General features: G+C 43.3%; 1 protein-coding gene across 1 annotated transcript; it reads right to left on the bottom strand.

Annotated features, from left to right (window-relative positions):
- Positions 1 to 384: 384 nt before the first annotated feature.
- On the bottom strand, positions 385 to 27,597 carry Itgad (integrin subunit alpha D). The gene is made up of 29 exons (XM_076840940.1): positions 27,443 to 27,597; positions 24,765 to 24,868; positions 24,559 to 24,629; positions 24,320 to 24,434; positions 21,212 to 21,342; positions 19,794 to 19,939; positions 15,118 to 15,271; positions 14,882 to 15,032; positions 14,625 to 14,698; positions 13,305 to 13,434; positions 13,074 to 13,216; positions 12,769 to 12,909; positions 12,471 to 12,680; positions 11,514 to 11,644; positions 11,234 to 11,391; positions 9,969 to 10,123; positions 9,623 to 9,751; positions 8,399 to 8,472; positions 8,033 to 8,174; positions 5,813 to 5,929; positions 5,624 to 5,703; positions 5,445 to 5,528; positions 2,467 to 2,545; positions 2,200 to 2,307; positions 1,993 to 2,070; positions 1,673 to 1,786; positions 1,435 to 1,536; positions 1,062 to 1,172; positions 385 to 498 (listed from the first exon to the last, which is right to left on the bottom strand). Exons 1-29 carry the CDS (start codon positions 27,595 to 27,597, stop codon positions 385 to 387), a joined length of 3,501 nt encoding a protein of 1,166 aa, XP_076697055.1.
- Positions 27,598 to 27,736: the final 139 nt, after the last annotated feature.

Below are 27,736 nucleotides of genomic sequence, written 5' to 3'. Positions count from 1 at the left end.
ACACACACACACTTCCTTTAAATCTTTCCTCTGATACTCCCAGGTACCAGAGAAAGTGAGAGGACATTTTTAATCCCACAATTTGGTTTCCCCACCTATTTAAGGAACCTCATCCCTGGGTTAGAACTCTTCCACACAAGGAAAATGTGATAAACATTCTCAGTTTGTATGACAAACATCCATATGAAAATTTATGCTGGCATCATATCTGATCCTGAAAAAGTCCCAGAGATATGTACAGGTATAAAAACCTTTCAACTCCTCAGAAAGGTGGCTTAATACCTGATAGGTTGCTCAGGCAAGTCCAGATCCATGTGAAAGTAGATTCATAGGTAGGGACAAAACTAACCCATGGAAGTAGAGATAAATTTTAAAAGTGAATTATTAAGACAAAGACAAATTTGGTGCCTCAGAGGTGAAATTCTCCCCTCCTAATGTAGGAGTGTCTTCAGGCTTTCCATCTAACATTTCTTTGTATTGACGTTTGAAGAAGCCAAGCTGTGAAAAGAAATAAATCAGAAATACTGGGTATGAGAATAGGAAGACACTGAGAGAGAAGAAGAGAACTAAGTAAGCTTATGTTTTTGTGCCAGAACATTTATATGAACAACAACTATCATATATTGAATATCTGTTGTGTGCTGAGCACAGTATTATACACATAATCTAGAATAGAAAAGCATAGATTCTGCAGGCAGGCAGATTTATACATATACCCTGGCCTCATTTCTGCCTAATTTCATGTAATCTATGAGGTAAGCCTTATTATCATTTAAAAAATGAGAAACAAGGGGCTTGGGTTGTAACTCAGTGGTAAAGAGCACTTGCCTAGCATGTATGAGGCACTGGATTCAATTCTCAGCACCACATATAAATAAATAAAATGAGAAACAGATTCAGAGAGATTGAGCAACTTGCTAACATACAGTAAATAAATTCTAGAGGCAAAATGTGTGCCTAGTCCTGTCTGGCACTATAGTCAGATTCTCACTCTATTATCCTGTCTGTGACAGGGCTGGGTTTGGCTGCTGGTAGTGTTAGGAGTGGAATAAAGTACTTGCCTTATACAATGTGGCTGTGATAAGAGCCAGCAGCAGCAGACCTCCCACAGAGCTGCCCACAATGAGGGAGATGGGATTATAGACCTCAAATTCTTCTAGCAGTGTCTCCATCTGATTTGGAGATCAGAAAGCATGAGGTTTCATGTTGCATCAGACGTCCCCAGGGTTCTCCAACCTTTAGCTCCCTTTGCTCCTTCCCTAGGCCCTGCTCCAAGAGGTGAGATCCAGGAGCACTCATACTCTTCAGGACATTTGTCTTGCCCAGGGACTTTCCTCCCTCCTCCCTCTAAGCTTTCAACCCCCCACCAGCAGCACAGATTTAGTATCAGGAGCCTCTTACCAGCCTGGCCACTGCCTACCCCACAGTCACTACCTGGTCTCTCAAAAATGCCTCCTGTCCTGGAAGCTGGGCATACACAGATCTATCAAACGTGATTTCAGCCACACTCATGATCGACACCTTCTTCTGCAATGTCTGCAAGACAGTGTTAGGGTGAGGGGAGCTAGGGAATTGTCTCTGAGGGAAACTCAGAGTTCAGTAAATGACCTGGCCTAAGGCTTGGTGCAGACCCATCAGATACCATGTGAATCTGGAGGAAGGGCCTACACACCTGCCTGACCCAGCCAAAGCTGAGGTTGCCTTTCAGGATGAAGTCAAGCTCCTCCTGGATGCCGAAGGAAGGGATGTCACAGCGGAACCTCATGCAGTCAGCAATGGAACAGTTCTTGAGACAGGAGAGGAAAGAAGTTGAGGAAGATCTTCACTTAGGGTGGGGGGGACCATAAAACGAAATAAAGGATGCAGAGTTTGGGTGGGAAATAGATGAAAAATTACAAGATAAATGCATAATTCTATAATCTAGCAATACATTTTTGCTGTATCCCCCAATATGGGCTGGTCTGATAGTGGGGGACTCAGGGTCTTTCTTACCAGCACAGAACTCCTTGGAATCTGGGTCAGGAAGTCAGAATGCTGGGGAGGTTCCCTCTCTGACACGCAGGGGAGACTCTAGTTGACAAAAAAAAAAAAAAAAAAAAAAAAATTCTTAGCAGCATAAGGATCAACATTTCCCTGATAAGAGGGTGTGCAGTACCTGTGGGATCAGTTCCTGGAGAGAGAGGAAAGACAGGCAAGCACCTGTGAAGGGGCCATCACAGTTACATCCCACACAGGCACATCATTCAGCAAGATGGGAACCCAGAATATTATGCTGATGGCCAGATCCCGCTGACTTAGGTTATTCACCTGCAGAAAATTGAGACCAAATGACATTATAGTGCCTGGCACATACCAAATCCCACTTCTTTCCTAGCGATAGCCCTGGGGTCTTCTGCATCTTTCCCACCAACTTCCAACTCCATGAACACCAGGAAGGACAGACATGAATATGTCCCAGCCTCTTACGCGGTATCGATGTTCTGCCTCTTTCCTGCTGCTCTCATCAGAAATAGAAAAGCTGAAGTACTTGGTGGATTCTTCCTGTCTGGAGAGAAAGGGCCTGTTGATGAAAAATCAGCCCTACACTCATCCCCAGTTGTGCCCTAGCTTGCTGCAGAGAGCAATGTTGGGCCCAGAAAGTGACCTAGGCAAACACCAAGGTCCCACATACCTCTGCAGCTCAGCTTCAGCTTAGTCCTCCCTCATTGCCTTTTGCCTCAGTCACCCAAAACTACCAGCTCTTCCCTTGATACCTGTGGCTCTTTCACATCCCCATGACTTTGCACAAGTTCTTTCTTCTGCCTAGAATGTCCTTACCCACTCCTCTTCTGGAAATTTTCACTTAAACGCTCAACTTGAACATCACCTCTCAGAATATCTAAACATTTTCCTATGGGAAAAGGCATTCACATTGCTTTCTCTAGTAGATACAGGACTGGCCTCAGATGATGCTTGCAGAGGCTGCTGCCAGAACAAATAACCCTAAGGGGACTCCAGGGAGTGACAGCTGGATCACTCAAGAAAAAGCAAAATAATGGTCCCTCTGTGGTGGCAACAAAGAAGATAAATGTGGTTATCTTGAGGAAGGATAGTAAATGTGAAGAAAGATAGGAAGTAAACTCAAGCCTACAGAGGGGACATAAGTGTTTCAGGCTACAGGAGGATTTCCATCCATCTCTCCATCCATCCATCCCTCCACTTATGGCTTCTTTCAGGAAATATTTATCATATACCAGGCGATATGGATGGCCATGGAGATTCAACAGTTAAGCCACAATCTCTGCCTTCTCAGAGCTTTAAGATCTCAGTAGAATCAAACAGTCAAGATTAAAGACCTGCACTTTTCCCTAGCACCCAGAGCACAAAAGCCAAACCAGCCACACAGAAACTTTGTGGGCCCCAGCAATTTTCCCATTATTAGCTTGCTAAGTAAGAACACAGGAACTGGGGTTGTAGTCTAGGGTAGAGCGATTGCTTAGCATGTGCAAGGCCCTGAGTCCTATCCTCAGAATATAGAGGAGCTGCCTGAGTTCACATCTCAGATTAGCACTTCCTACTCAAGTAACATGAGGCAAGAGAGTTAGCCTCTCCAGAAACCTATAGTTTTTTCCTCCTTAAAATAAGGATGCTGGGGCTGGGTTGTAGCTCAGTGGTAAAGTGCTTGCCTGGCACATGTGAGGCACTGGGTTCAATCCTCAGCACCACATAAATATAAACAAATAAAATAAAGGTATTGTGTCCATCTACAACTAAAAAATAATTAAAAATACTTGTACTGAGAGAATTCTAAAAAAAAAAAAATAATAAGGATGCTTATAATATTGCCTACTTGTAGCAGAGTTGTGATGGGGGTTATAGCAGCACCTAGCACCTGTGAGTCCTCCGTAAGTGTGAGCATTTACTTTTCTCTCATTGTGCTAGCCTTTCTCTCTGCTCCCCTGCCTCCTATGCTTTAGTTTTCTTATTTTAAATTTTCTTGTTCTAAACCTCTTTTTTTTTTAATTTAAGCAAATCATCCGATTTTCCTGAGTTTTTAGAGAAGCATATAGCATATGGCCTTGGACACAGGCCCTGGAATCAAACCATCTGGGCTCACTAAATTGTATTGGCCCTCAAAAGCAAAAAACCTGTCTCCTAGGGTATCCTCGTAAGGCATCCAATATGATTTACTTGGTGAATGATGGGAGCAAGTTATTTAACCTCTTAATTTTTCATTGATAAAATGGAGATAACAAACAATTATTGGGAGGATTAAATAAATATAAAAACAACGCAAAAAACCCCACAATGATAACAAAAAATGTTTGTCATAAGTATATATAACTGTAAACTTTTATCATAAGTATTTTACTGTGGATAAAAGGGGAAACTGACAAATGTGGTCCATGAGTCCTAGATGGACAATAAGACTGCCTGATTCCCTTCCCTAGTTCCTCTATAAATTTAACAACAACAGCAGCAAGCTCTGTCCCATGTTACACTTTAACCCTCTGGAGTACAATTCAGTGTGTGGAGTCCCTTGCTTTCCTTCCAGCCTGGCCGGCCCAGCTCCTTCACCCACCTTCAGAACCCATAGTTGTGGCCCTACATTTGCCTGTCCTGTGGCCTTCCTCGGCTTTGAGTTTTTAGAGACCTTCCCAACAGTCTCTCACACCTTTACCCTCCTCTCAGTTTTGTAGAAACCTGACCTTTCCTTTCCTCTATGTGGTGACAGACCATATCCTGTTGGTTACCCAATTCAGAGTGCTTACAGTGATCTCAATCTAGTAGCTTTACTTTAGCATGTTCATGTTTGGCGCAAAGGAAAGGATTGCCTTCATGTTAAAAGAAGCCTGAATTTTTGAGGGAGAGGAGAAAATGGACAGTGTGTGTGTGTGTGTCCCACCAGCGGGCCAGTTCATCAGAGAAGAAGCAAGAATTTGTGTGGCCCATCATGTTGTACTATAAACATGGCTAGCCACCCACACAATCATTCCCATAGGAGAAATCAGAGGATATAATTTAGGTACGCTGTAATTTAGATATGAGTTTATGCTACAAGGGTTCATGTGTTGGGTGCTTGGGCCTCAGGGTAGCAATGTTGAGATGTGCTGGGACCTTTAAGAGGCATGTCCCAGTGAAATGTTGTAAGATCGGCCCCTCCCCCTTTCTCAGGCTTCCTATCTCATGGTGCAATCTCATCCTCTGGCACACATTTTGGTGTTATCTGCCACAATATAGTCAAGGGGGTCCTCACCAGAACTGTCACTACACTGTTTGACAATCAGCATTCGCAACTGTGAACTAAATAAACCTCTCTTCTTTATATGTACTTTGCCTCAGGTAGCCCATTATAGTAATATGGATTAATATGGATGCCCATCACCAAAAGGCTGGCCTGCAGCAGAAGAAACTAGGCTTGAAGGAAGGTTAAAGGTCTAAGGGGAGGGATAGGGATTAAGCACCTGCTGATCATTGTGTACACTGCATATTTCACTGGGATCTCCAGCTGGAAGGTAGTCTTGTTGGTTGCAGGCTTATTATTCTCACTGGAGAAAGAGAGGGGAACCCAATTGGAAAGGAATCCAGGAGAGGAGTCTCCAGCTGACCAGAGAGTGAGGGACATACCATGGCCTGAACTCACCTGCTTGCATTGGCCCTCACAAGCAACCTGTCTCCCAGGATGGCCTTGTAGAAAACATCAAATGTGATAATGAAGGTGCCCTGAGGGAAGAAGAAAGAAGGAAGAGGGATAGGGAAGGAGCAGGGAGTAAGGGAAGGGAGTGGGTCAGGACAAGGAAGAACAGTGATGAGGTTTTGGGGGAGCACTGACCGTAGTACCCTCTCGGAAGATGGGGTGGTTGATGCTGCAGCTGCTGCTCCTCAGGCCTTCATTCCCAGTGGGATTTGCCTCACATGCCAGGCGCAGTGGACGTTGATGGGATTGCTTCTAGGGAAGGAAAATGAATTCTGAAAAGTTAACCATTTGCATATACTGTCTTGATATATCACAGTAGTGGCATTGCATAGCAGTAGGAGAAAGAACAGACGTTTCAACAAAAGGTGCTAGGAAAATTGACCTATACCAAAAAAGAGAAAAGGTGGGACTCCTACCTCATTCCATACATTAAAATAAATTACAACTGTATGAAGGACTCAAATGTGAAAAAAACAAACTAAAGATTTTAAAAGATAATATAGATGACTATTTTTATAATCTTGGGGTATCGAAGTATTACTTAACACAAAAACACGAAGTACAAAAGAAAAGATTGACACAAATCAACAACAAATTAAGACATTGTTTTTTAAAAGACATTATAAAAGACAGGCAATGGGAAAGATATTTGAACATATAAAATTGGAATAGGATTAATAACCAGAATATGTGAAGAGCTTTTATAAATCAATAGGAAAAATACAGGCAACTCACTTGAAGAATAGAATAAAGATGGGAACAGACACTTTCCAAAAGAAAAGATCCAAATGACAAGGAAATATATGCAAATTTGCTCAACCTCTACAGAATTAAGACTGTAAGGAAAGAGTATTACTCATTTACCAGACTGACGGAAATTTAAAAGTCTGATGATGTTAAGTGTTAAAGAAAGCCACAGGACCTCTCACATACTGCTGATGGAAGTGAAAATACTTTTAAAAATGGTTTGACTTTACTTGTTAATTGAAGATATATATATATATATATATATATATATATATATATATATATATATAAAATACATTTTATTATATATTATAATATATACATTTATATAATATATAAATATATAATTATATATAAATTATATAATATATTATATATTCATATATTTAATGTAAATTATATTTACATAATTATTTTTAAATATATAAATTTATATAAATTATATAAAATTATATAAATATATTGTATATTGCATGATATATATTATATATAATATATAATGTATATATATTTTATATAATGTGTGTCATTTATATATATATATATATATATATATATATATATTAATAATATACTCAGTAATTCTGTGTCTTCAAAATATTATGTATAGGTACACCAGGATTTACTCAATTATGGCCCAAATCAGGAAACAATTCAATAGTTATTAATTGTATAATGGAAAAATAAATTGTGGTACATTTCATACAAAGAAATTCTGTATAACAATGAAAATGTTCTACCCCCACATGCAACAGCATGGATGGATCTCACAAACATAATATTGAGGTAAAGAAGCAATGCACAAAAGAGTTCATATAAAGTTCAAATAGCAGCAAAACTGAAGAATGTTATCTAGGGATACATCCATGGATTGGTAATATTATTTAAAAATACAAGGAAATTATTATCGCAAAGTTGGAATGGTGATTACTCTTGGGGAAAGATTGTGATTGTGATAGGATAAGGTACATGGTAAGAAGACTTTGAGAAAACTAGCAGTGTTTTATTTCTTGACCCAGGTGTTAAATTTATGAACTTTTGCTTAATATAATTTATTAAACTATACATAGGCTTAATGACTTCTCTGTCTCCCTCTATGTGTGTGTGTGTGTGTGTGTGTGTGTGTGTGTGTGATCACTTAGAAATATAGGACAGTGGAGGGGCCTGCTTTGTTTTGGATACAGTTTGAATGTTCCATGCTTTTAAATATAATCTCCATTGTTATGTATTAAGAGTGTGGAAACTTAATCTGACTACGGTATTTAGAGGCAAGGCCTTGGGGAAAGCAATTAGGATTAGATAAAGTTATTGGGGTGGGGCCCACAATTGCATCCTGGTGACTTTATAGGAAACAGAAGAGAGACTAGACCAACACACATACACACATTTACTTTCTGTCTCTTGCCATATGATGGCTTGCGTTATCTTAGGATTCTTCCAACAAGAAAACCATCACCAGATGTGGCCCCTTGACCATGCACCTCCAGAATAGTGAGCCAAAATAAACAGTTCTTTGTAATTTACCCAGTGTGTGGCATTTTGTTACAGGCAACAGAAAACAGACTAATACAAGACCCCAGTCAGCTAGAGCCCAAGGAAGGTGTTTACCTGTGTTGCTGACACCCGGCGATAGGATAGTCCTGCTGGGTAGTAGAAGTTGACTACAGTTCCATAGGAATCCTCACCCTCATTCCATACAGTCACTATCAGATTGAGCTCCAGGGAGCTTCCTACCATCAATGTCTGTAGGCTGAAGGGAAGGACAAGATTGGGAGTGTGACTCCTCTGGAAGTAGGTTGTAATTGGATCGAGGGGCAGGAACAGGATTTGGGGAACTCATGAATCATGCACCAGTAACATTCCTGTCAGAATCATTTTTGTTAGACAAACACCTGAAGAGAAGCACAAATCATCCTAGGAGTTTAGTAAACTCAGAAACTTGAATATCTGAATATGAAAGGAGAGGGAGCTTACCCTAAGAAGCTAAAGTTGACACGCAGGTCCCCCTCACAGATGTGATCCTGCCCACAGTTCTTCTCAAAGGGAAGCTGCAGAAAATCAGTATATATTCTCTTCTCATTCCATGTTTTAATCTTTCTTCAGCCCCCTCATTAAACATGCTTATCAACATTGACTCTTACTGAACCTCTGCACCCAGTACTCTACTGATACTAGCAAGAGTAGAGATTGGGTGTGGAGGTTAGAATATAAAAAAAGACAAGGGCTGGGGTTCTGGCTCAGTGGTAGAGCACTTGCCTTAGCACATGTGAGGCACAGGGTTCAATCCTCAGCACCACATTAAAATAAATAAATAAAATTATTGTGTTCATCTACAACTAAACTTTAAAAAACAAAAAAGACAATATCCTTGGCTTCAAAGACAATAAAGTCCAGTTGTATCAAATCAGATTATTCAACAAACATTAAGTGCCAGTAACAGGACAGGCTTTGGCGGTTCGGAGGAAATGAAAACTTCAGGCAAATTAGATGTGGTTCTTGTACTCAAGGAACATACAATCCCCAAGACAGATGCAAATGTATATGCAGATGATTATAATTTCCCTGATGTGTATATTTGGGATGTTTTTGTGATCATGGAGTAATTGGGGGCCAGAGAAGTGAGAACTGTTGAGTGCAGGTTTTCAAAAGAGAATGAGTCTCTGGGCGTGGTGTCACATGCCTGTAAACCCCAACAGCTTGAGAGGCTGAGGCAGGAGGATCACGAGTTCAAAGCTAGCCTCAGCAACCGCAAGACACTAAGCAACTCAGTGAGACCCTGTCTTTAAATAAAATACAAAATAGGGCTGGGGATGTGTCTCAGTAGTTAAATGCCCCTGAGTTCAATCCTTAGTAATCACCCTCCCCCCAAAAAAGAGAAGGTGTCAAGATCAGAGCTTTGAGAATTAGAGAAGATCCTTTAGATAGAAGGGGGAAATGTTTTTCAAACTGGGGATAGAATACAAACAAAGTCTGACAGGGAGGGCTGAAAAAAGTTGGGAAGGATCAGTAGAATGGGAACAAGACAGTTTATGTCATGGTAAAGTAGGTAACCAACTGGGATATGTTTCAGGGTCCAAACGTGGCAGGGTTTTCCTTCGCTGGGTGAAGGCTAGGAAATGTGGTGGGTGGGCTATTGTGGGCTCTTAAGAAAGCCATCACATCTCTGGGACTTCATTGGGACTTCATTGGAAGACTCACAGAAGCAGTGAACAGGTCTTGTGAGCCTGCAGCCAACACAGGGTGAAGATTCTGGGATAAGGCGGAGTCTCTCACCAGGGAGAAGTTGAGGCGCAGGATGATGGGGTTCACCACATCCTCCACACAGTCCTGAAAGAGAATGGGTTTTCAAGAACCCACTATCCTTCCTACTTTCCACCACTGGGGATTTTTCACTGCCATCTAGACAGTAGCCCAACCAAGCTGTGAAGCCAAGTCCTCCCGCCCCAGCCTTCCTCTCTCCAGACCCAGTGTTCTCACCCATGGATTCTATAGGCTAGCCTTGGGATCCTCCTCCCTCTCCCTTTTCCAAAACCAAAGTCCTTACTGGCAAAAGCAACTTCACGGTTTCACAGTGATCCCCAAGCCCCAAGGTTTTTTTTTGAGTCAAAGTCCAGTTCTTGGTCTCATTAAAAATGGCACGAGAAATCAGACGACCCGGATCCAAAGCCAGATCATACCTAACAGAGCTTTGGACATCACCTGAAGTGAAAGAAGTAGAAAAAGGAAAGGCAGAGAAAACCTACAATGTTCTCTTTTCATTTATTTGTTCATGTGATGAATATTTGCAGAGCACTTTCTATGGGCCATGAACTGTACCAAGTGCTGGGAATACACACTGAGAAGAAGATGGATATGACCCTGCCCTCATAAAGCTTATATTCCAGGAAAAGAGCCAATCATATGTCATATGTTGTCATATGGCCATAATGTCACAGCATGAGTAGTATCTTGGTCAGGGATGCTGTCCTAGATAGACCATATCTAAGCTACAACCTAGAGGGTGAAGCACAGAGAGGAGAATGTCCCAGACTGTGGCTAGAGTAGCTAAGGCTCCAAGGGAGAGGGAGGCTGGCACATTTACCAAAAATGTATAGAAAAAGGAGGAGTGAGCCAGATGTGGTGACGCACACCTGTAATCCCAACTGCTCAGGAGACTAAGGAAGGAAGATCACTAGTTCAAAGCCAACCTCAGCAATTTAAGTAGGCCCTAAGCAACTCAGTGAGACCCTGTCATTAAATAAAATATAAGAAGGGCTGGGTATGTTTTTCACCCCTGGGTACAAAAAAGAGAGAGAGAGAGAGAGAGAGAGAGAGAGAGAAAAGTGGAATGAGGTGAGAGAAGATTGAGGGAGGGACCAAGTCAGAGAGGACATTGCAGGGAAGGATTCAGGTCTTTATAGATTCAAGTGGAAGCAATTTAGGGGTCTTAAGAGGTAGGGTTGAGGAGCCCAGATTTGCATATTAGGACCAAATGAGTTCTAATATCCCCTCATCTATGAAGAATGAGTGAGGGTGCAAAAATAGACAGAGGAACTGCTCAAAGTGTCTTTATTTTGGTGTAAGTGGGAAGGAGAAGTGGTGGCTTACAGGAAGGCAGTGGCTAGGGCCAGGAGAAAGAAGTGGGCAGACTCCATACCTACCCTGGAGATGGAACCCCAGGTGTAGGTATGAGAAGAAGGAGGGAAAGGACCCAGGTTTCTGACACACAGGGAGCTGAGCAGATACGGGGATGAGATTTGGATTCCTGAGCCCATTCTGTTCTTAGAATAGCCTTGGAGTCCTCTAATGGGACAAGGGACTGGGCCTTACCTAACTGGTCACGTGAGCTCTTGTGGATAGTGAGACAGACCATGGCCTCCACAGCTTCCAGGGAGGTGGGCACCTCTTCCCAGCACTGGTACGCAGTCTTTGCCACCTCCATGGGTGTGAATCTCATAGTTACTCCCACTTTCAGCACTGGCAGGCTCCTGAGGGGCATAAGTAGGTGCTGAGGGCAGGACACTGGCCTCTGAGAGGGGACTAAGGTAGAGGAGAGCACTGGTTAATCACACACACAGCAGGCGAGGGCAGCATGTTGGGGAGTTGTCACCTGAAGAGTAGTACGTGCCCCTGGGCCCCCACAGCCAGGTCCACCAGTCCATCCTGAGTGAGGTCCTGACCACCGCTTAGCGACTGCCCAAAATACTGGAGCCTTAAGGAGAACTGGGAGCCAGTGATCCGCTGGCCATAGAGGGAAAGAAAAAGTGGAATTCAAGGGAGGTGATTGCAGAGATTTGATAAGCAGATTTGGAAACAGCTTGTAGTGAAAGCAGACCTGAATACAGAAACTGAAAAGGAGAGATGAAGGGGCAGAAGTTGAAAGAAAACAGGATGAGGAACTCAGGGACCCCAGATGGAAGGGAGAGCTTTTGGTTCAACTCATCATGGGGCTACAGGCTAACAATAAAATAGGAGCCTAAAAATAGCAAAATAATCAATTTGCTTATTCATCATTTGCTATGTTCATTCATAAATATTTGATGAATGGCGTGCTTAGTGCATCCATTGTGTTTTCTTCACAAGAAGCCCAGGGAATTGGATTGATGATTGCCAAGTTCCACAGAAGAACACTATAAAGCTCCCAGAGGCTAAGCTAGCCACTTGCCTGAGGCCACACAGCTACTGATGGCTGGTAAGGTCAGGAATTTGACATGGGGTCTGACCTCAAAGTCTGATCTCTTACCATTAAGCTATTCACAATAGATTGAATGCTGTTTGGAACCAAAGACAGATGATTGTGTTTAGCTGGGTCTGGTGAAATTCAAGAAAATAAACTACTGAGCTGGGAATGTAGCTCAGTGGTAGAGTGCTTGCCTGGCATGTGAGAGGTAAACTGAGTTTGAACTGAGTTCAATCCCCCATCCTGCAAAAGAAAAGGAACGAAAGGGCAACCAAAAGAAGAAGAGAACTGACAACTCCTAAGGCCAGTGACAGGAGGCTGTGCTCAGTAAATCCACGTCATAGAAAGGAAGGAGGACCACAAGAGACTGAAAACAGGGGCTCTCACCTGGCTGTGGGAGGGACTGATGTCCAGTCCTGAGGTTCCATGAAATAAGTAAACAGCACCCCGATTCTCCTCCTCTCCAGGGGCCCCAATGGCCACATCTATCAGATGGTCTCCATTGATATCTCCCAGCACTGTCAGAGCTGCTCCAAAGCGACCCCAGGGATGGCCCTGCTCCCCATGGAGAATGATCTCACACTGCCACTTGCTCCCCTACAGAACAAAAACCAGTGCCAGGTCCAATCCAGGCAATCCACACCCCTACATGGGCCCCCCCAGCCCAGGTCCCATCACCACTCACCCCCTTGGGCATGGGGCACACGGACACCTGCCCTCCTCGGGTCTGCTCGTAGTAATGGGGGGCCCCAATGAGGACCACATCGGTGCTGCCATCGCTGTCCACATCCACAGAGCAGAGGGAGGCCCCAAAATAAGAGCCGACCTGGGAGGAGAGTCTGAAGTCATCTTGCCTGCCCCTGCCAGAGGCACCTCCTTTCTGGGCCAGGTCCTGCCACTCCCCAGGTACCAGGACCTGCCCTATCAGCTCCCTGCTCCTAGCCACCCTGCCCGCCCTCATGTTCCACCAACATGGTCTTCCACACCAACCTGGGTTCCTGTGACTTCAGCCTTTGGCCTCCATTGCCTGGATATCTGGGTGAAGATGACAACCTTCCCGGTGTGCTGATGGCGAGGGGCCCCCAAGACCAGGCTGTGTACCCCTTTCCAAAGGGCCAGCTCACTGGAGTAACCTGAGGGGGCCCAGCGTCAGCACTAAGGCTTCTCCTCCCCTTCCCACAGCTTGTCACCTACCTGTCCCCCACCACAGCCTTTTCTCACCCAGGTAAGAGTCCCTCATGTCCACATTCTCCTGAGACATGTTGATGAAGGTGGAGTTCATATGTGGGGGGTACAGAAAGGCACCTCCAGACCAGCTAAAGCTCCCCACAGCCCCCAGTACTGGTCCATCCTGGAGGAAAAGATTCCAGGGTTGAGCAGGACAAAGCAAGAGGCAGCCTAAGCCACAGAAATGCCCTCCCCTAACTCCTCTGATCATTTCAAGTTTTCTTCTTTAGTGCTCACCAGCACCCCCTGTACCCCAACCACTAGTATATCTAAGTCCATCCCCACTGCCACTGTTCCCACCTTCACCCCTGCCCTTTCTGCTTCCTACTTTGCTCTTATCTGCTCTACCTTCTCTTACCCAAGCAATCGACATCCCCAAACCCAAATGTGCAGGCATCATTCTGCTGGAAAACCATTGCCAAGCCCTTAGAATGGCATCTGGGACTCCTTGCAAGCAAACCCTTGAAGTTATTCTCTGTTCTGAACCCCATTAAACTTTTGACCTAGCCACTTCTCTCCCTTATTCTCCGTTCCTCTCTCTCTCTCTAACCGTCAACCTCAAAACCATCTCCTCTGTGACTAATTCCTTAGCACCCTCAGGAAACAATTCTCATTTTCTCCTCAGTGAACTTAGTTTATTGCTTTTTTGAACTTTTGATTTCATTAACCTCTAATAACCCTGACCTAGCTTCAGTGATCAATTCATGACCAACCTTGTTTAATGTCTACCACTCCCTGATCACTGCAAATTATTCTGAAACCAATCCTTCTGGATAATTTGAACACACATCTATTTTCAGACAAGTCTTGCTGTATTGTCATCTCTCTGGTCTGCCCTGTCTGGTCTTTCCCATTTCTCTAGTCCTCTCCTTGCTTGCTGTCTCTTGTTCCCTCTGCTCCTGCTATGCTGGTCCTTCTGATTGCTCCATCACAGTAACTTTGTCTCTGCCTGAAGACTTTTGCACTTGCTTTTGCCTCTACCTAAAGCAATCTTTCCCCAGATTTTCCATAGGCTTGTTCTTTTTTTTTAATCATTCAGCCTCTTCTGACCACCTTTCTTTTCCTACCCCAACAGCACAGTCCAAAACTCTTTTGTCTGTATTCTCTGCCCACTAGAATATGCCCTCCAGGAGTACAGAAGCCCTGAATTTCCTCTTCTAGCACCAAATGCACTGCCTGATATTTCTCCCTGATCTGACAGTGAACTTGAGGACCAGATCTGCTTCTTATTTACTTTTGGGTTTCAGCTCCCATCCCAGGGCTGGCCCAGAGCTGATGCTTGAGACCTGTTTATCAAGTACACACTGTACCCACCATTGTGAGCACTGAACTGAAGCCTTCTTGTGACATCTCATGCTGAAAGGAGCTACTTGTCCTCGATTGGGTTCCTGTGGGGAAACAGGTTCTTCAAAGCCATGAGATCATGAGGCTTCAAAGCAGAAGGAAGAGATCATAGGCTTGTGACTCAGGTTCTAGGGATTAATTTGGGGTTAGTTGTAAACAGGGATGCACTGTCAAGACTACAAGGGACAATTGGGTAGGGAACCCCTTCAACTCTAATGCTCAAGTACCTTCGACTGCAAAGATCTTCTCCTGAAGCTGCTTCTGGATGCTGCTGAGTGCTGCAAAGTTGTCCACCTTAAACACATGTTCCTGAGCAGGTACTGAGCCAATGGTGCTCAGTTCTTGTCTGGCACTGGGCTCCTGGAAAGCATCTCCCACCTGCAGCAGAGAGGCAGCTGAGGAGGAGGAACCCACTGGCCTTTACTAGGCTGAGTCTGAGGGAGCAATGTAGAAGAGGCCATACCCCAATGGCATAGCGGATAATGCCAGCTTTCTCTGCCTGGGGAATGACATCATGGTATTCCAGGGGGTCTCTATACTTCTGCCCATCTGTGATGACAATGAGGATCTTCTTGGCACGTTTTCGGGCCCCATTCTTGCTATGAAATAGCTCTCTCCTGTCAGGAAGGAAAGGGAAATGACTCTACTGAGATATGATTGATTATGAAAAGACATCATTAGCACAAGAAGCTCATCTGGAAAAACTGGGGAGTCCTGACCCCAGGACATGCCAGACTCCATCAGGCACGTTAAGGAAATGATTCAGTCTTTTTTTTTTTTTTAATATTGGCAATAATTAGTAAGCCCAATAATAAGAGTACTCATATAATTTTTTCTTAAAATTCTACTACTGAACTTCAGTCCCAGCAGGCAGTATGGTTCAAAGTGGAAGCTCTGGAGTCAGACATGTTTTGAGTAAATTATTGAACCTCTGAACCTCTGCTTCTCTCTGTACCAGATGAGAGTACAGAACCACAGCTGGTTCTCCTCCCACAGTGAACCTGGCCTGGCTTGTGACTCACTTTCAATAGTAGCATGCAGTAAAAGTAACACTATGACATTGGTGAGCCTAAAAAATCCTTCATATCTTTTGCTTTTGCACTTTGGGGAGTCCTGAGCCACAGTGAGAGAAGTCTGGCTACACTTTTGGAGGCACCTTATGGAGTGATCACAAGGAAGGAGACCACAGAAGGGGCCCAGCTGCCCCAACTGAACCCAACTGTCCAGCCAATCCTTCCTAGGCACCAGACATATGAATGAAGCTCTCAAGAGCCCAGTCTCAGACATCTGACCACAGCTCCACAAGAGACCCTAAACAAGAGCAGCAGAGGAGGCAGCCAGCCTCATCCCTGGGATTGTGAAAAATCATAAAAGGGTTGTTACTGAAGCCACTATATTTATTAATGCATTGTTAAGCAACAGTAGATAACTGAAGGAAATAGTGTCAGGTTTTTTGGAAGTATAAAGGAGGTCAGCCTTTATAACAGTGAATGGCCTACAGGTAACCATTAGTTAGATAATAGCTATAAAAATGTTAAAAATGTACATATATGTTCATATAGCTTTATAAGCTCAGAACGAACACACCCACACGCACATGCACACACAGGCTAAACAATAAACACATGCTAAATGTAATACTGGAAACCATCTAAATGCCCAACATTAGGGAAAGGATTTAGGAGATCATGACCTAGTTCCTTTTTTGAAAGATAAACATCCTTTTCAAATGAAAACTGTGATAAAATGTGAAACAGGTTATATGACCTGGATTTTTTTAAAAACAAGATGAAAATAGTTTCTGGGGCTGGGGTTGTGGCTCAGTGGTAGAGCGCTTGCTTTATAAAGGAGGTCAGCCTTTATAAGAGTGTGAGACACTGGGTTCAATTCTCAGGACTACATATAAATAAGTAAATGAAATAAAGGTCCATCAACAACTCAAAAAAAAAAAAAAAAGAAAAGAAAATAGATTCTTCCCTTATTGGAACTAAATAGAAAAATTCTGAATAAAGACAAGGATGGAAATTACCCTTTGCCAGGCAGGTGGGATTTATTTATCCTTCTCATTGCTAAAAAAAAAAAAGGAAATAAAAATTTAAAAAAAACCATAAGGTGGTCAACTAGAGGGACTGTGGATAAAAATTCTTTAAAAAAGTTTCTTAATCTTATCCTCATTTTGTCTTTTTTGTAATGAAACTTACTCCTTGGTATTTTTCCAAAAGAACTAAAATCATCATACTATAGTGACACAGGCACATCAATGTTTACAGCAGTCCAGTTCACAATAGCCAAGGGATGAACCAGCCCAGGTGCCCTTCAACAGGGGAATGCATAAAAAAAAATGGCATTTATATACAATGGAGTTTAACTCAGCCATAAAGAAGAATGAAATTAGGGCATTTGCTGGTAAATGGATGGAACAGGAGAACATCTTACTAAGTGAAATAAACCAGACTCAGAAAGTCAAGCATCAATATTTTCTTTCATATGCAGAAGTTAGACAAAATAAGGGAAAAGTGAGTGATTCAGTAGAGGAAAGGGATTGAAGGACAGGGAGGAGGGATGGGAGAAGGGGGAACTGCAAAATGAAATTAATCAAATTATACTATGTACACATATGAATATACCATAGTGAATTCTACCTTTATGCATATTTTACAAAGCATTAATTAATAAAACAGTAAGTGAATAGAAAGAATTGCAGTCGAGTAGAAGAAAGAGAACAGGGAGAGGGAGGAGGGGAGGGAAAGAGGAAGACCTGGGAATTGCAATGTAGCAAATCATATTCCATGCATGTGTGATTATATCAAAATGAACTCCACTGTTACGTATAACTATGTCACAGTCATAAAAATATTTTAAAAGATAAAAAATTAAAAGTAGAAATGAAAAATTCTGTTTATAAAGAGTATTGATAGAGATTATATGGGGGAGATTAAACATTTTTAAGAAAAAGCAGAATACAGAAGAGTTTTTAGGATAAATTTTATGTAATAAATTTGTTTAGCGGGCACGGTGGTGCACACCTGTAATCCCAGTGGCTCGGGAGGCTGAGGCAGGAGGATCACAAGTTCAAAGCCAGCCTCAGCAACTACAAGGCACTAAGCAACTCAGCAAGACCTTGTCTATATAAAATACAAAGTAGGGCTGAGGATGTGGCTCAGTGGTCAAGTGCCCTTGAATTCAATCCCTGGTACCAAAAAATAAAAAATGTTTTTTAAAAAGACTTTGAAGTTATAGCTGTAGCCCTGTCGCCTATAAAACTTGTTTTACTTTTCTGAATTTCCATTTTATTATTTGTAAATGGTATTTTTAAAAATATGAAACTGTCAGGTTTATATGTAGTGTGACTGGTAACAATATAATGTTTCTTTCAGCAAATGGTGGATGGTAAATATGGTGGTAGCATTAATTGCAGTAGTGGTAATATAAAGTTGTTAATATAATACACAGCTATGACCTGAAACAATATCAAAAGGAAATAGACCAAACTTTGACTTTAGATGTCTTTGGTAACACAATTATATTTTTTTATTTCTACCATATTTATAGTTTTCTAGAATGGGCACACATCCTATATTAAAAAGCCTTTGATTTAAAATGTAAATTATGAATAGGAACTATATCATGAGAAAAATAAAAAATAATCTATTGCTCATAAAAAAAAAGCAGTTAATATCAGGGAGGACCCAGCAGTAGCTGATCCAGCTCTGAGATGGACTTGGCTCTGGGGAGCAGAGAAACTGCTAGGAAATGCAGTGCACTCTGGGACATGGGGAAGAGGGCTGGACTTGGTTAGATCCAAGTTACCTCTGCCTCTTTTACCTTTCCTCCCCGGCCCCACCACTGGAAGAACTTTGAGTGTTAAGGAAGGAACTCAGGGAGGGGGACTATTCCTGTGTGACTTTAAATTCACAGAAGTTTGCCTCTTGGTTGTCCAGTTCCAAAGGGTCAGTGTCCAAGGCAGAAGAACCACCCATAAGCAAAGAGGTTACATTTGTCTGCAGCATATCTTATTTGGGATGATTCCCACCACATTCCAGCACCAAACCCAGCACAGCACTCAGAGGTGTGCAGGAAACCAAGGACTCAAAACATTCAGACCAGCTCCTTCCCACAAGAACCACATCCTCTTCTTTCTAGCTCCACCTTTTAAGTCATTTTCAACATGGACCACCTGACTCCTGTGTGGGCAGGCACAGAATAAGAGTCCCGTTAAAACAGGGCATGCATGGATGAGAAGAGAGGAGATGGAAGGGGGTTAGTGGGAAGAAAGATACAAAAAAGACACTTGTCACTGCCTGGTAGGTAAAGAGGAGCGGTGTCATTCTCTGGATTAAAAACCTCAGCCATTTATTTAGCACCTCCTTGTATACCCAGGACCAAGCCCCTAACATTAGGATCTCATTTAATTCTTGCAGACAAGTTGTGAGTTTATGCCGTAGTCCAGCTGGGTTAAATAACCAAGAGGTGACAAGCAACTTGAAGGTTGAATCAGGAACTACTTTATTGCGAGTGAACTCAGCAGGAACTGAGTGAGAACTCAAAGTAGCGGGCACCTGAGATAGCAGGAGCCGCTTTTCTGCCGGATAGCAGAGATATATATACTTAACTAATTACACACAACTTAATTCAATTAACATAAACTAGATACAGCAGTCAACCAATAAGAAATCCTCATCATCTTAATGGCTCGCTGGCGTTGCTTCACAGACCACTCCTCCTGGCAAAGTGCCAGGCGCTATCTTGACTTGATTTCAGCCCTCAACAAGTTTACCCTTTTTTAACATTTTATTGGTAGAGTCAATGACCCCCAGATCAGACAAGTAGCAAGCAAGGGAATCCAGATGTATCTGAATCAAAGCCCATGCCCCTGGATACCCCAGGTGGGCTGCCAGAGTTCAGCATCTCCAAAACCAGACAAAGAGGAAACTCAGCTATAGAGAAATCTAGTCCCATATCAGGGAAACCTAGCCCTGAGGGACCAGGGGCACTCCAGGGAGGACTCTGCTGCAGCCCCCACACTCCCCTTTAACCTCTTTCTTCAGAGCTTCCCACAGCCTGAGGTGAGCTGTGCTGACTCGGCATTAGGAAGTGGTATGGCAGCCACATCCAGGGACAGTAAGGGGGGTTGCTTACACCACTTTCTGGATGCCTGTGGCTGTGAACGTCAGGCCTTTCTTTTGGATGATGGGATCCACCAGGCTCTGAGGGCTCAAACCATTCTGGAATTCGGTGAAGGTGAAGTGAGTCTCCATGAGGTTTGAGTACTGCATCAGAGAAAACTGCAAAGACCAAGGCAGAGGGCCCAGGGATCAGAGCTTGTTGTGGGTTACCCTTGGTGTTATTTTTAGTGAATGAACTTTTTATCTCAGAAAAACTTTGGATTTACAAATAGTTCCCATATGTTTTAGGCCCTACAAATAATGTAATGAAACACAGGGTAGGGGGACAATTGCTCTAAAGACACAAAAAGAAAACTGGGAAAATCAAAATTAAATAATGCTTCTTTCATGATTTACAAAGAATAGCCATGCCAAAGATAATATTTGTTAAACTTACATTAAAAAATGTATAACACGTGAAATCAATTTAGATATTTTTTCTCTTTCTAAGAATTTGTATTTACATACAAATTAGTTACTAGAAAGTTATAAAGAAGTCATGAGTTATACATAAAACATAATGAAGAAAGCACCACTCACTTGGCTGAGTTACCTTCAGCCAAACTTCACAGCAGAATTATTTTTGTTTTATTTTATTTCCTTTATTTTTTCAGTACCAGGGATTGAACTGAGGGCTTCTCACATGCTAGGTGATCACTCTACCTCTGAGCTACATTTCCAGCCCTTTTTCAAGTTTATTTTGAGACAAATCCTTGCTAAATTGACCAGGCTGGCCTCAAACTTGCCATCCTCCTACCTTAGCCTCCTGAGTAGCTGGGATTATAGACACATGCCACCATGCACAGCTCAAAATTATTATTTTTATGTTCTTTAAATGTTTTTTTCTTGGGTTTTTGTTTGTTTGTTGATACTAGGAATTGAACCCAGAGGTACTTTACTGCTGGACTATATCCCCAGTTGGTTTTCATTTTTTTATTTTTGAGACAGAGTCTCACTAAGTTGTTAAGGGTCTTTCTAAGTTGCCAAGTTTGGCCTAGAACTTGTGATCCTCCTGTCTCAGCATCTCAAATCACTGGGATTTCAGACATGCACCACTGTACCCAGCTCCCTTTCAATTATTTTTTTTTTCTTTTAAAAAAAATTTGTTCTTTTTAGATACACCTGACAGTATATTTTGACATATTATACATGTATGGAGTATATCTTATTCTAGTTAGGATCTCATTCTTGTAGTTTTTAAACAACATGTGGTATACAGATACATATTAAATGCCATTGGTCAGACTCAAATTGGCCCTGCACTGGGACCTCGACCCTGGCCCTAGCCTCATCATGACACAGCTCCATGAGCCAGTCCACCCCCAGTGATGCCAGGCCCACTTCCCAGGTCTGTCTTGCTCCCCTAATCAGGTCTCAGTGCCCAGTATTTACCAGAGTGTTGGTGCCCTGAAACTGGTCCATCACAGCTCTGACAAAGTCCTTCATCTGGTTAAAGTCACTTTCATGAATGCTACCAGAGCCGTCAATTAGGAAGACAATGTCCATCTCTTGATTTGGACACTCTGCAGAGAGGGAAGAGGAATCAAAGATGCTTGTGCAAGCCCCTTAATCTCCTGGGGCCCAGAATCCCTTCCCACTCAACAGAGTCAGGAGGCTGGGCATGGCATTCCCACCCAGTTTCCAACCCCTCCTCCGAAAAGACCCCAATCTGTTACTCCAGTTTCTTCTCCCCTCAATGGAGCCCCTGTTGCTCCCCTCCTTCCACATGACCTGGAAAAGGGGAGGTAGAGAGGATAGAGCTCCACATTCATTCAGTCAGTAAACACATGCTCTAGGGATGTCATTAGAGAACGTGGGGAGGCAGTTTATCAAAGTGGTTCAAAGTGCACATTCTGGAGCCTCCCTGGCCCTGGGCACCTCCCTGGCCCTGCATCCCAGCTCTCCTGCTTATTAGTAGGTGATTCAGGCAAATTGGTTCATCTCTCTGGGCTTCCAATTTTCCTGTCTGTAAATAGTGCCTATCACATTTGATAATTGCAAGAATAAAACTAATTACTATGTATATAAAGTGCTTAAGATAGGGCCTGGCCCTCTGTAAGTGTTGCTGTTATTGCTATCATCACTGTGTGTTGGGCATTTTCAAGGCCTGTTGGATACACTTATGGTGGATCCTGCTGTGTGCCACCCAGACCCACCCCACTTCAAGACTGAAGCACTCCTTTCTAGCTACAGGGCTGCCAATGCTCTTAGCTGAGGTCCTTCCCAGGAATCACCTGAGCAGAAGGGAATGGCCTTGCCTGGGGTTACACCTTCCTACACTGGGGGCAACCCACATCCACGCTCTCCAGGAGTGGGCTAAGGCCTCTGTTAGAATTGCATCGCTCTCCATCCTGTCTCAACCCAGTCCTTTCACAGGTATTCCTCCAGAACATTCCCAAATGAAACTTAGGAGTCTATTTCTGGGGAAATCTGACCTTGAGATCCTAGTTTAAAAGGCATCATCTATGCTCTAGTGGAGTTCACACTATAACGGGAAAGACATGCCACACGCAGAGAAACAAATAAGACATTTTAGATTGCCCTGCACTCATGCAGGGGTTCATGTCCTGTGTGTAAGATCCAGTTGGTGACTCCACCAACACCCACATCCTGTGTCTCTATCGGGGTGTTAGAAGAGTGGGCTACCACAGCAATGAGGTGTGAAGCCTGTACCACAGAGTAGCAGTAACTGCCTCCTGCCCTCTACTGTAAAACAGTCTTTTCTTCTCTCCCTGCCCTGCCTCTACCCCACCTGCTCCACTGCCTGTTGCTTTAAGGATGCTGAAGAGAAGTGGAAGATCACTTCCCTTCCTGCTTTTTTGATGACTAGAAAATCTAATCATCCACACAGCAAACTGAGAATCCCTCAGGTGACCCCTCCTTCACCCATACCTTGCAATCATCACCCTTGTCCTTTATCAAACCAGCAAGCTTTAATCACAATATCTCTCCTGTTTCCTGCTCCTCTTACTGTATCCACAGGGCTTCCAACAGCTGGTTGGATGGAGCTGAGTACCTTTTGAAAAAGGTCTAAGGCAGTCAGCAATGTTGGCTCAAGCTCTGAGCTCTGCCTCTTTCTACTGGTGGGAACTCATCTCTCTGAATCTGTGTTTTTACCTGTTAAATGGGAATCATCCAGTCTACCACCCAGGGATCTTGTAAGGATAATAAGATGATGTCTATCAGGCACCATGGACTTCCTGGTGCTCTGGTGGTACTCAGTGGACCTCAGTGAACCTTTCCATCTCTACCCAAACCTGCCTTGCTGTGCCAGGTTTCTGATCCTATGTTCATTTTCATTAGGTATCTCACACTATGAGTTCCAGAAACATCTGTGAGAAGACAGCTATTTCCTCATGTTTAAATGCCAACCTATCCCTGGCTTCACAGACATCTCAGACTAGACATGGTCCCCCTCCCCAAGGCCCCTGGACAACCCTCTTCCATTCTGTCTCCTGTATAGATTTTTTTCTCACAATTTGGTTTCAGTATATTTCTTCTGTTGCTTAATTTTTGGTGAAAAGCCCACCACAAAACCATGCCTGGCTTTGTGTCTTCTCTAATCTAAAGCATTGTTCCCAGTCAGCATCCTGAGTAGCCGCTGGAATTCCTAATTATATCATAGATGAGGAAGTTTATCTGTATCCTCCTCTTAGTCCTAAGATAAGAATCCTCAGCTTGAAGATGATAATAAGAGCTATTACATATTTATTATGTGCCAGGCAGGGATCTAGGTACCTTATATACATTAAATCCTTTAATCTTTATAATCAACATGATTATTATATTTTAATATTTATTTATTTATTTATGTGGTGCTGAGGATTGAACCCAATGCCTCATGTATGCTAGGCAAGTGCTCTACCACTGAGCCATAACCTTATCCCTACAATCACCATGATTATTAAGCATCATTTTACCAGTGAGGAAACTGAAGCATAGAAAATTAAACTTGCACATGGACGTGGAAAATTTAAACTTGGTTACCACCATTATGCAGACTGACTCTCAGAGAGATGCTGCTGTCATGGCCAAGGTCCCACTCTGTGGAAGACATTGACACTGATAAAATTGTCCATCACACTTCTCAAAACTCTGTCATTTGCTCCCCTTACAGGGGAAGAGTTCCTTTGGAGAATCCTGGCAGTGCAGCAGGGAACCATCCAGAACTGCCTCTTCATGGATTTCTCATCCTTACTGCATGTTTTTACCATCTAAGGCCTTTTATCTGAAATCCAAGAAGTGTCCATACACCTGTTGGCAACTGTAAGACCCTCAGACCTCCCACAGTCAATGCATGGGTTTCTCTGCCTTCATTAGACCTTTTCCCCCTCTACCAGCTGAGGCCTCCCACCCTCTTGGACCTGCTGAGCCTCTGCTTAGCCACACACAGTCCTCCAGGAGAGGAACATGGGCACAGAAGGCTAAGAAGGCTTCATGCTCCACCCACTCCTCAATGCCAGCATGTCTTCAGAGAATCCCTGTCTCCAAGAGACCTACCTGGCAGGGCAACTGGGACTGTCCGGATGATCTGCATATGGGAGCCCAAAAGGAGGCAGGAGCCTTTTGCATACATGTTCTCCCCACAAGCTCTGTGCACAGTTGGGCCACAGGCCTGGAGATAGAGACCTGTGAGTAGCAGGCCTCCAGTCCCCCTCCTTCTCCCCTCCTCTCTGCCCCAGCCTCCTCCAGCCCCTGCTTCTCCCTTTGTGACCCTCCTGTGACCCAGAGCAACTCACCAGCAGCCAGGAGCCATTACTGGAGGCTGCCAGGGAGAGGCCCAAGGACATGTTCACAGCCTCTGGTGCGACTGAGAGGACAGATACACATGGTTACACTCAACAGCATACCTTCATTTAGGGGAAGAGCCTGGGCTGGAAGCTGCTGAGTGGGGATGCTTGGGCCTAGGAGAGTGGAGGGTCCCGATATCAGGGTCATCACTCACTGTGTAATGAGATGGGTTGGCACGTGCCGTTGACAAACGTACAGTCGTATAACTGTCCTGTTTGGTTAACTGCCACCACCTCCAGGGGGGCTCCTACCACAAGCCTGGAGGTATAACCATGAAAGAGTAGAAGGAGGTGTGAGAATGGCAGATTGGAAGCAAGGAAGTATCTTACAAAGAGGAAGTGAGACTTTGTGAGGGAAGTTCTTGGTATTTGCTTCTTGAGCGGCAGTTCAAAAATCAGGATCTGAGTTTAACTACAAATGCTAAGGACCATGCTGGGGTTTTCGTTTGATTTTCAGTATGCACACATAAAAATATTTATGTATTTTGGATATATAAATGTTTTGGACTTTTACAACATTTACCTACCTGCCCCCCACCTGCCCCTTGAAAAACTATCTGAAAATAAAACTGACATTTCCCAAATACTGGTAAGTACATTGTGTTCCTGAGATGCTATCATTTTGAACCACCCCCAAAATAATCACCTCAAGTTAAATGGAACAATTTTATGAAGCCACACGTTTTCAAAAAAAAAAAAAAGTTGATTTTTCAAACAATTGAACTAATTTAAACACTATGTAAACAATTTAGATTGGGTGCACAATTTATAGGAGCTATATCAGAATCCATATCCACATCTATTATCATATTCATGCAAATATTTTATTTGCAAAATTCCCTAAGAAAATTTTTTTAAATTTTGGAAACATTTTATCACTACCAACAACTTCCCCACCCAGAGGAGAAAACTAGACAAAATACTGGGGTATTTTAATTAGCTGAGCAAGGCTTAGTTAAATGGACAGTTTTAGGGTTCCTTTAGGAGAGCTGTTTCTTCACAGAAAGTCACAATTCCTTTGCATCATGACTCATTGAATATCTAAAACTTTTCAGATGAAAACCTAACAGATGGCCAGAGGAGTAGCAGTTTTGGATCCAAAGCTGCTGGCATAAATGCAGAACAAGCATTAGTTTAAACTGTCAACCTGCAAGTGTTTTCTTTATCCAACCCATTCCTTACAGGTGCACTCAATTTTTTAAATATTTGGATTATAATTCAACAGAAGCCAGAAAGAACAATAACTTTGTAGTAATTAGAATATCATCAAATATTTAATGTTTATTGATATTGTTTGGTAAATAATAATATTGGTAATTAATATTGGTAAATAATAATCAGTGTTGTAATCCCTTTTTATTAATAGGGTCTGAAAACAATTTAATGGTGATGAAAGCTGGAACAGTGATTACATTTGTTGAGTGGTTAGGAGGGGCAGAACCGGGGGAAGGCCAAATCTAAGTGGTAGTTACCCAAGTATACACAAGCATAAAAATATCATTGAGTTGGGGCCAGGCATGGTGGAGCATGCCGGTAATCCCAGTGGCTCAGGAGGCTAAGGCAGGAGAATCACAAGTTCAAAGCCTGCCTCAGCAACCGCAAGGTACTAAGCAACTCAGTGAGACCCTGTCTCTAAATAAAATACAAAATGGGGCTGGGGATGTAGTTCAGTGGTCAAGTGCCCCTGAGTTCAATCCCCAGTATCTCCCCCCCAAAAAAATATCATTGAATTGGAACCTTCAGATTTATGCACTTTGGTGTATGCATCACATCTCTAAGATAGATAGATATCTAGATAAATAAAATCCCTGTACCTAGCACCTGAAACTTGCTTCTATCTCCCCAGCCTTACAGCTGGGTGAGGAAGCTGGAGGGATGTTCATTTAGAACCCAGTGACCTCTGAAACTCAATCAAAAACCTGTCCTCTCTGGCTCTCAGCCAACACCACCTCCTCTGTGGGCCTGCTGGAATTCCCCTCCTGGGTTTGCTCTCTCCCCTCTTGGCCTTCCCGTGCTTTTGTCACACCTGCATCACATGGTGACTTGAACTCCTTGGGTCCCCATCTTTGGAACAAGAGAATGGAAACTCCTGGGGGGCAGGGATAGTACATAATTTATGGGTCCCAATGTAAGATGAAAATGTGGAGCCTCTTGGGGTTGAGAAGAGCTTTGTCCATTTTTCTGTTTCTCTCCCCCCCCACACCCTTTTCTTCCTCCCTCCCTCTCTGGTACATTCTATTTTCTATTTAGTGTCACACTCCCTCAAGCTCCAGGATATTTACCAGGCGAAGGCACCCAATTCTGACCTTGTCCAGCTCATGCCAGGGGAGGAGGGCACCAGCAGTCACTGGACAGGGGTAGGGGAGCAGGCAGCTGAAATTCCTTCCCAAGGAGGTGGTGGAAGGTGGGTGCTCATAAGGTGAGGACCCTAAACCCCTAACACATCTCCACCCTCCCATCAGACTTTACTTAGAAAATATATATCTACAAAAATAAAGTCATTAAGAATTTTAAGATCCTGAGAGCAGATCATCAAACTCCAAGTTTAATGAGTATGGGCATTGTGCAACTATACAGTTTGCCCGCCAAGAAGCTGCCCTATCTGGACAGCAGGTTCAAGGCTTTCCTCTCAAGGATGGATCTTTCCTAGGGTTTTGTGGCCCTTCCTGGGATTGTGATAATACATATGGTGGTGTCAGAGGCCTCAGAATAGACATGGGAAGACTCCTCACCCAGGCCACCCTTCCTCTAGGACAACTCTTAGGATGCCACGGGCAGCCATCTTCCTACAGGACCCAATGGAAATGGCGGTGGGGAAGTGAGCAGGGCTTACCGAGATCCACCAAACTGCACCACGGTCTGCCCAAAGCCAGTTGCATTCTCGCTGAAGACTGTGGGCTTCTCCGCATACAAGTTGAATCCATGATAAGAAGCCGGGACTGAGGAATACACGGAGTAGGGACTTGGAGGTGATTCTAAAAGCCTCATCCTCTCTGTCTTCCTGGACTCTTGATATCCCACCCCACTCCAACTTGGTTCTCACCTGCCCAGAAGGACCAAGCCACTCCTTCTACTGTGCCTACTGATTTGCCATCTGCGTGGTTCCCATCCCTCTCCCTACCTCAAA

Source organism: Callospermophilus lateralis, chromosome 19, assembly GCF_048772815.1.
Source record: "Callospermophilus lateralis isolate mCalLat2 chromosome 19, mCalLat2.hap1, whole genome shotgun sequence".
Classification (NCBI taxonomy): Eukaryota; Metazoa; Chordata; class Mammalia; order Rodentia; family Sciuridae; genus Callospermophilus; species Callospermophilus lateralis.
This window is presented reverse-complemented; position numbering and strand designations above follow the sequence as displayed.

Coding starts and splice junctions, on each gene's coding strand:
- Itgad (XM_076840940.1), bottom strand. CDS start 27,597: ATGAGGCTTTTAGAATCACCTCCAAGTCCCTACTCCGTGTATTCCTCA. Junction 12,681..12,768: donor TGTGCCCCATGCCCAAGGGG/GTGAGTGGTGAT, acceptor TTTGTTCTGTAG/GGGAGCAAGTGGCAGTGTGA. Junction 5,529..5,623: donor GTGAGGGCCAATGCAAGCAG/GTGAGTTCAGGC, acceptor CTCTTTCTCCAG/TGAGAATAATAAGCCTGCAA.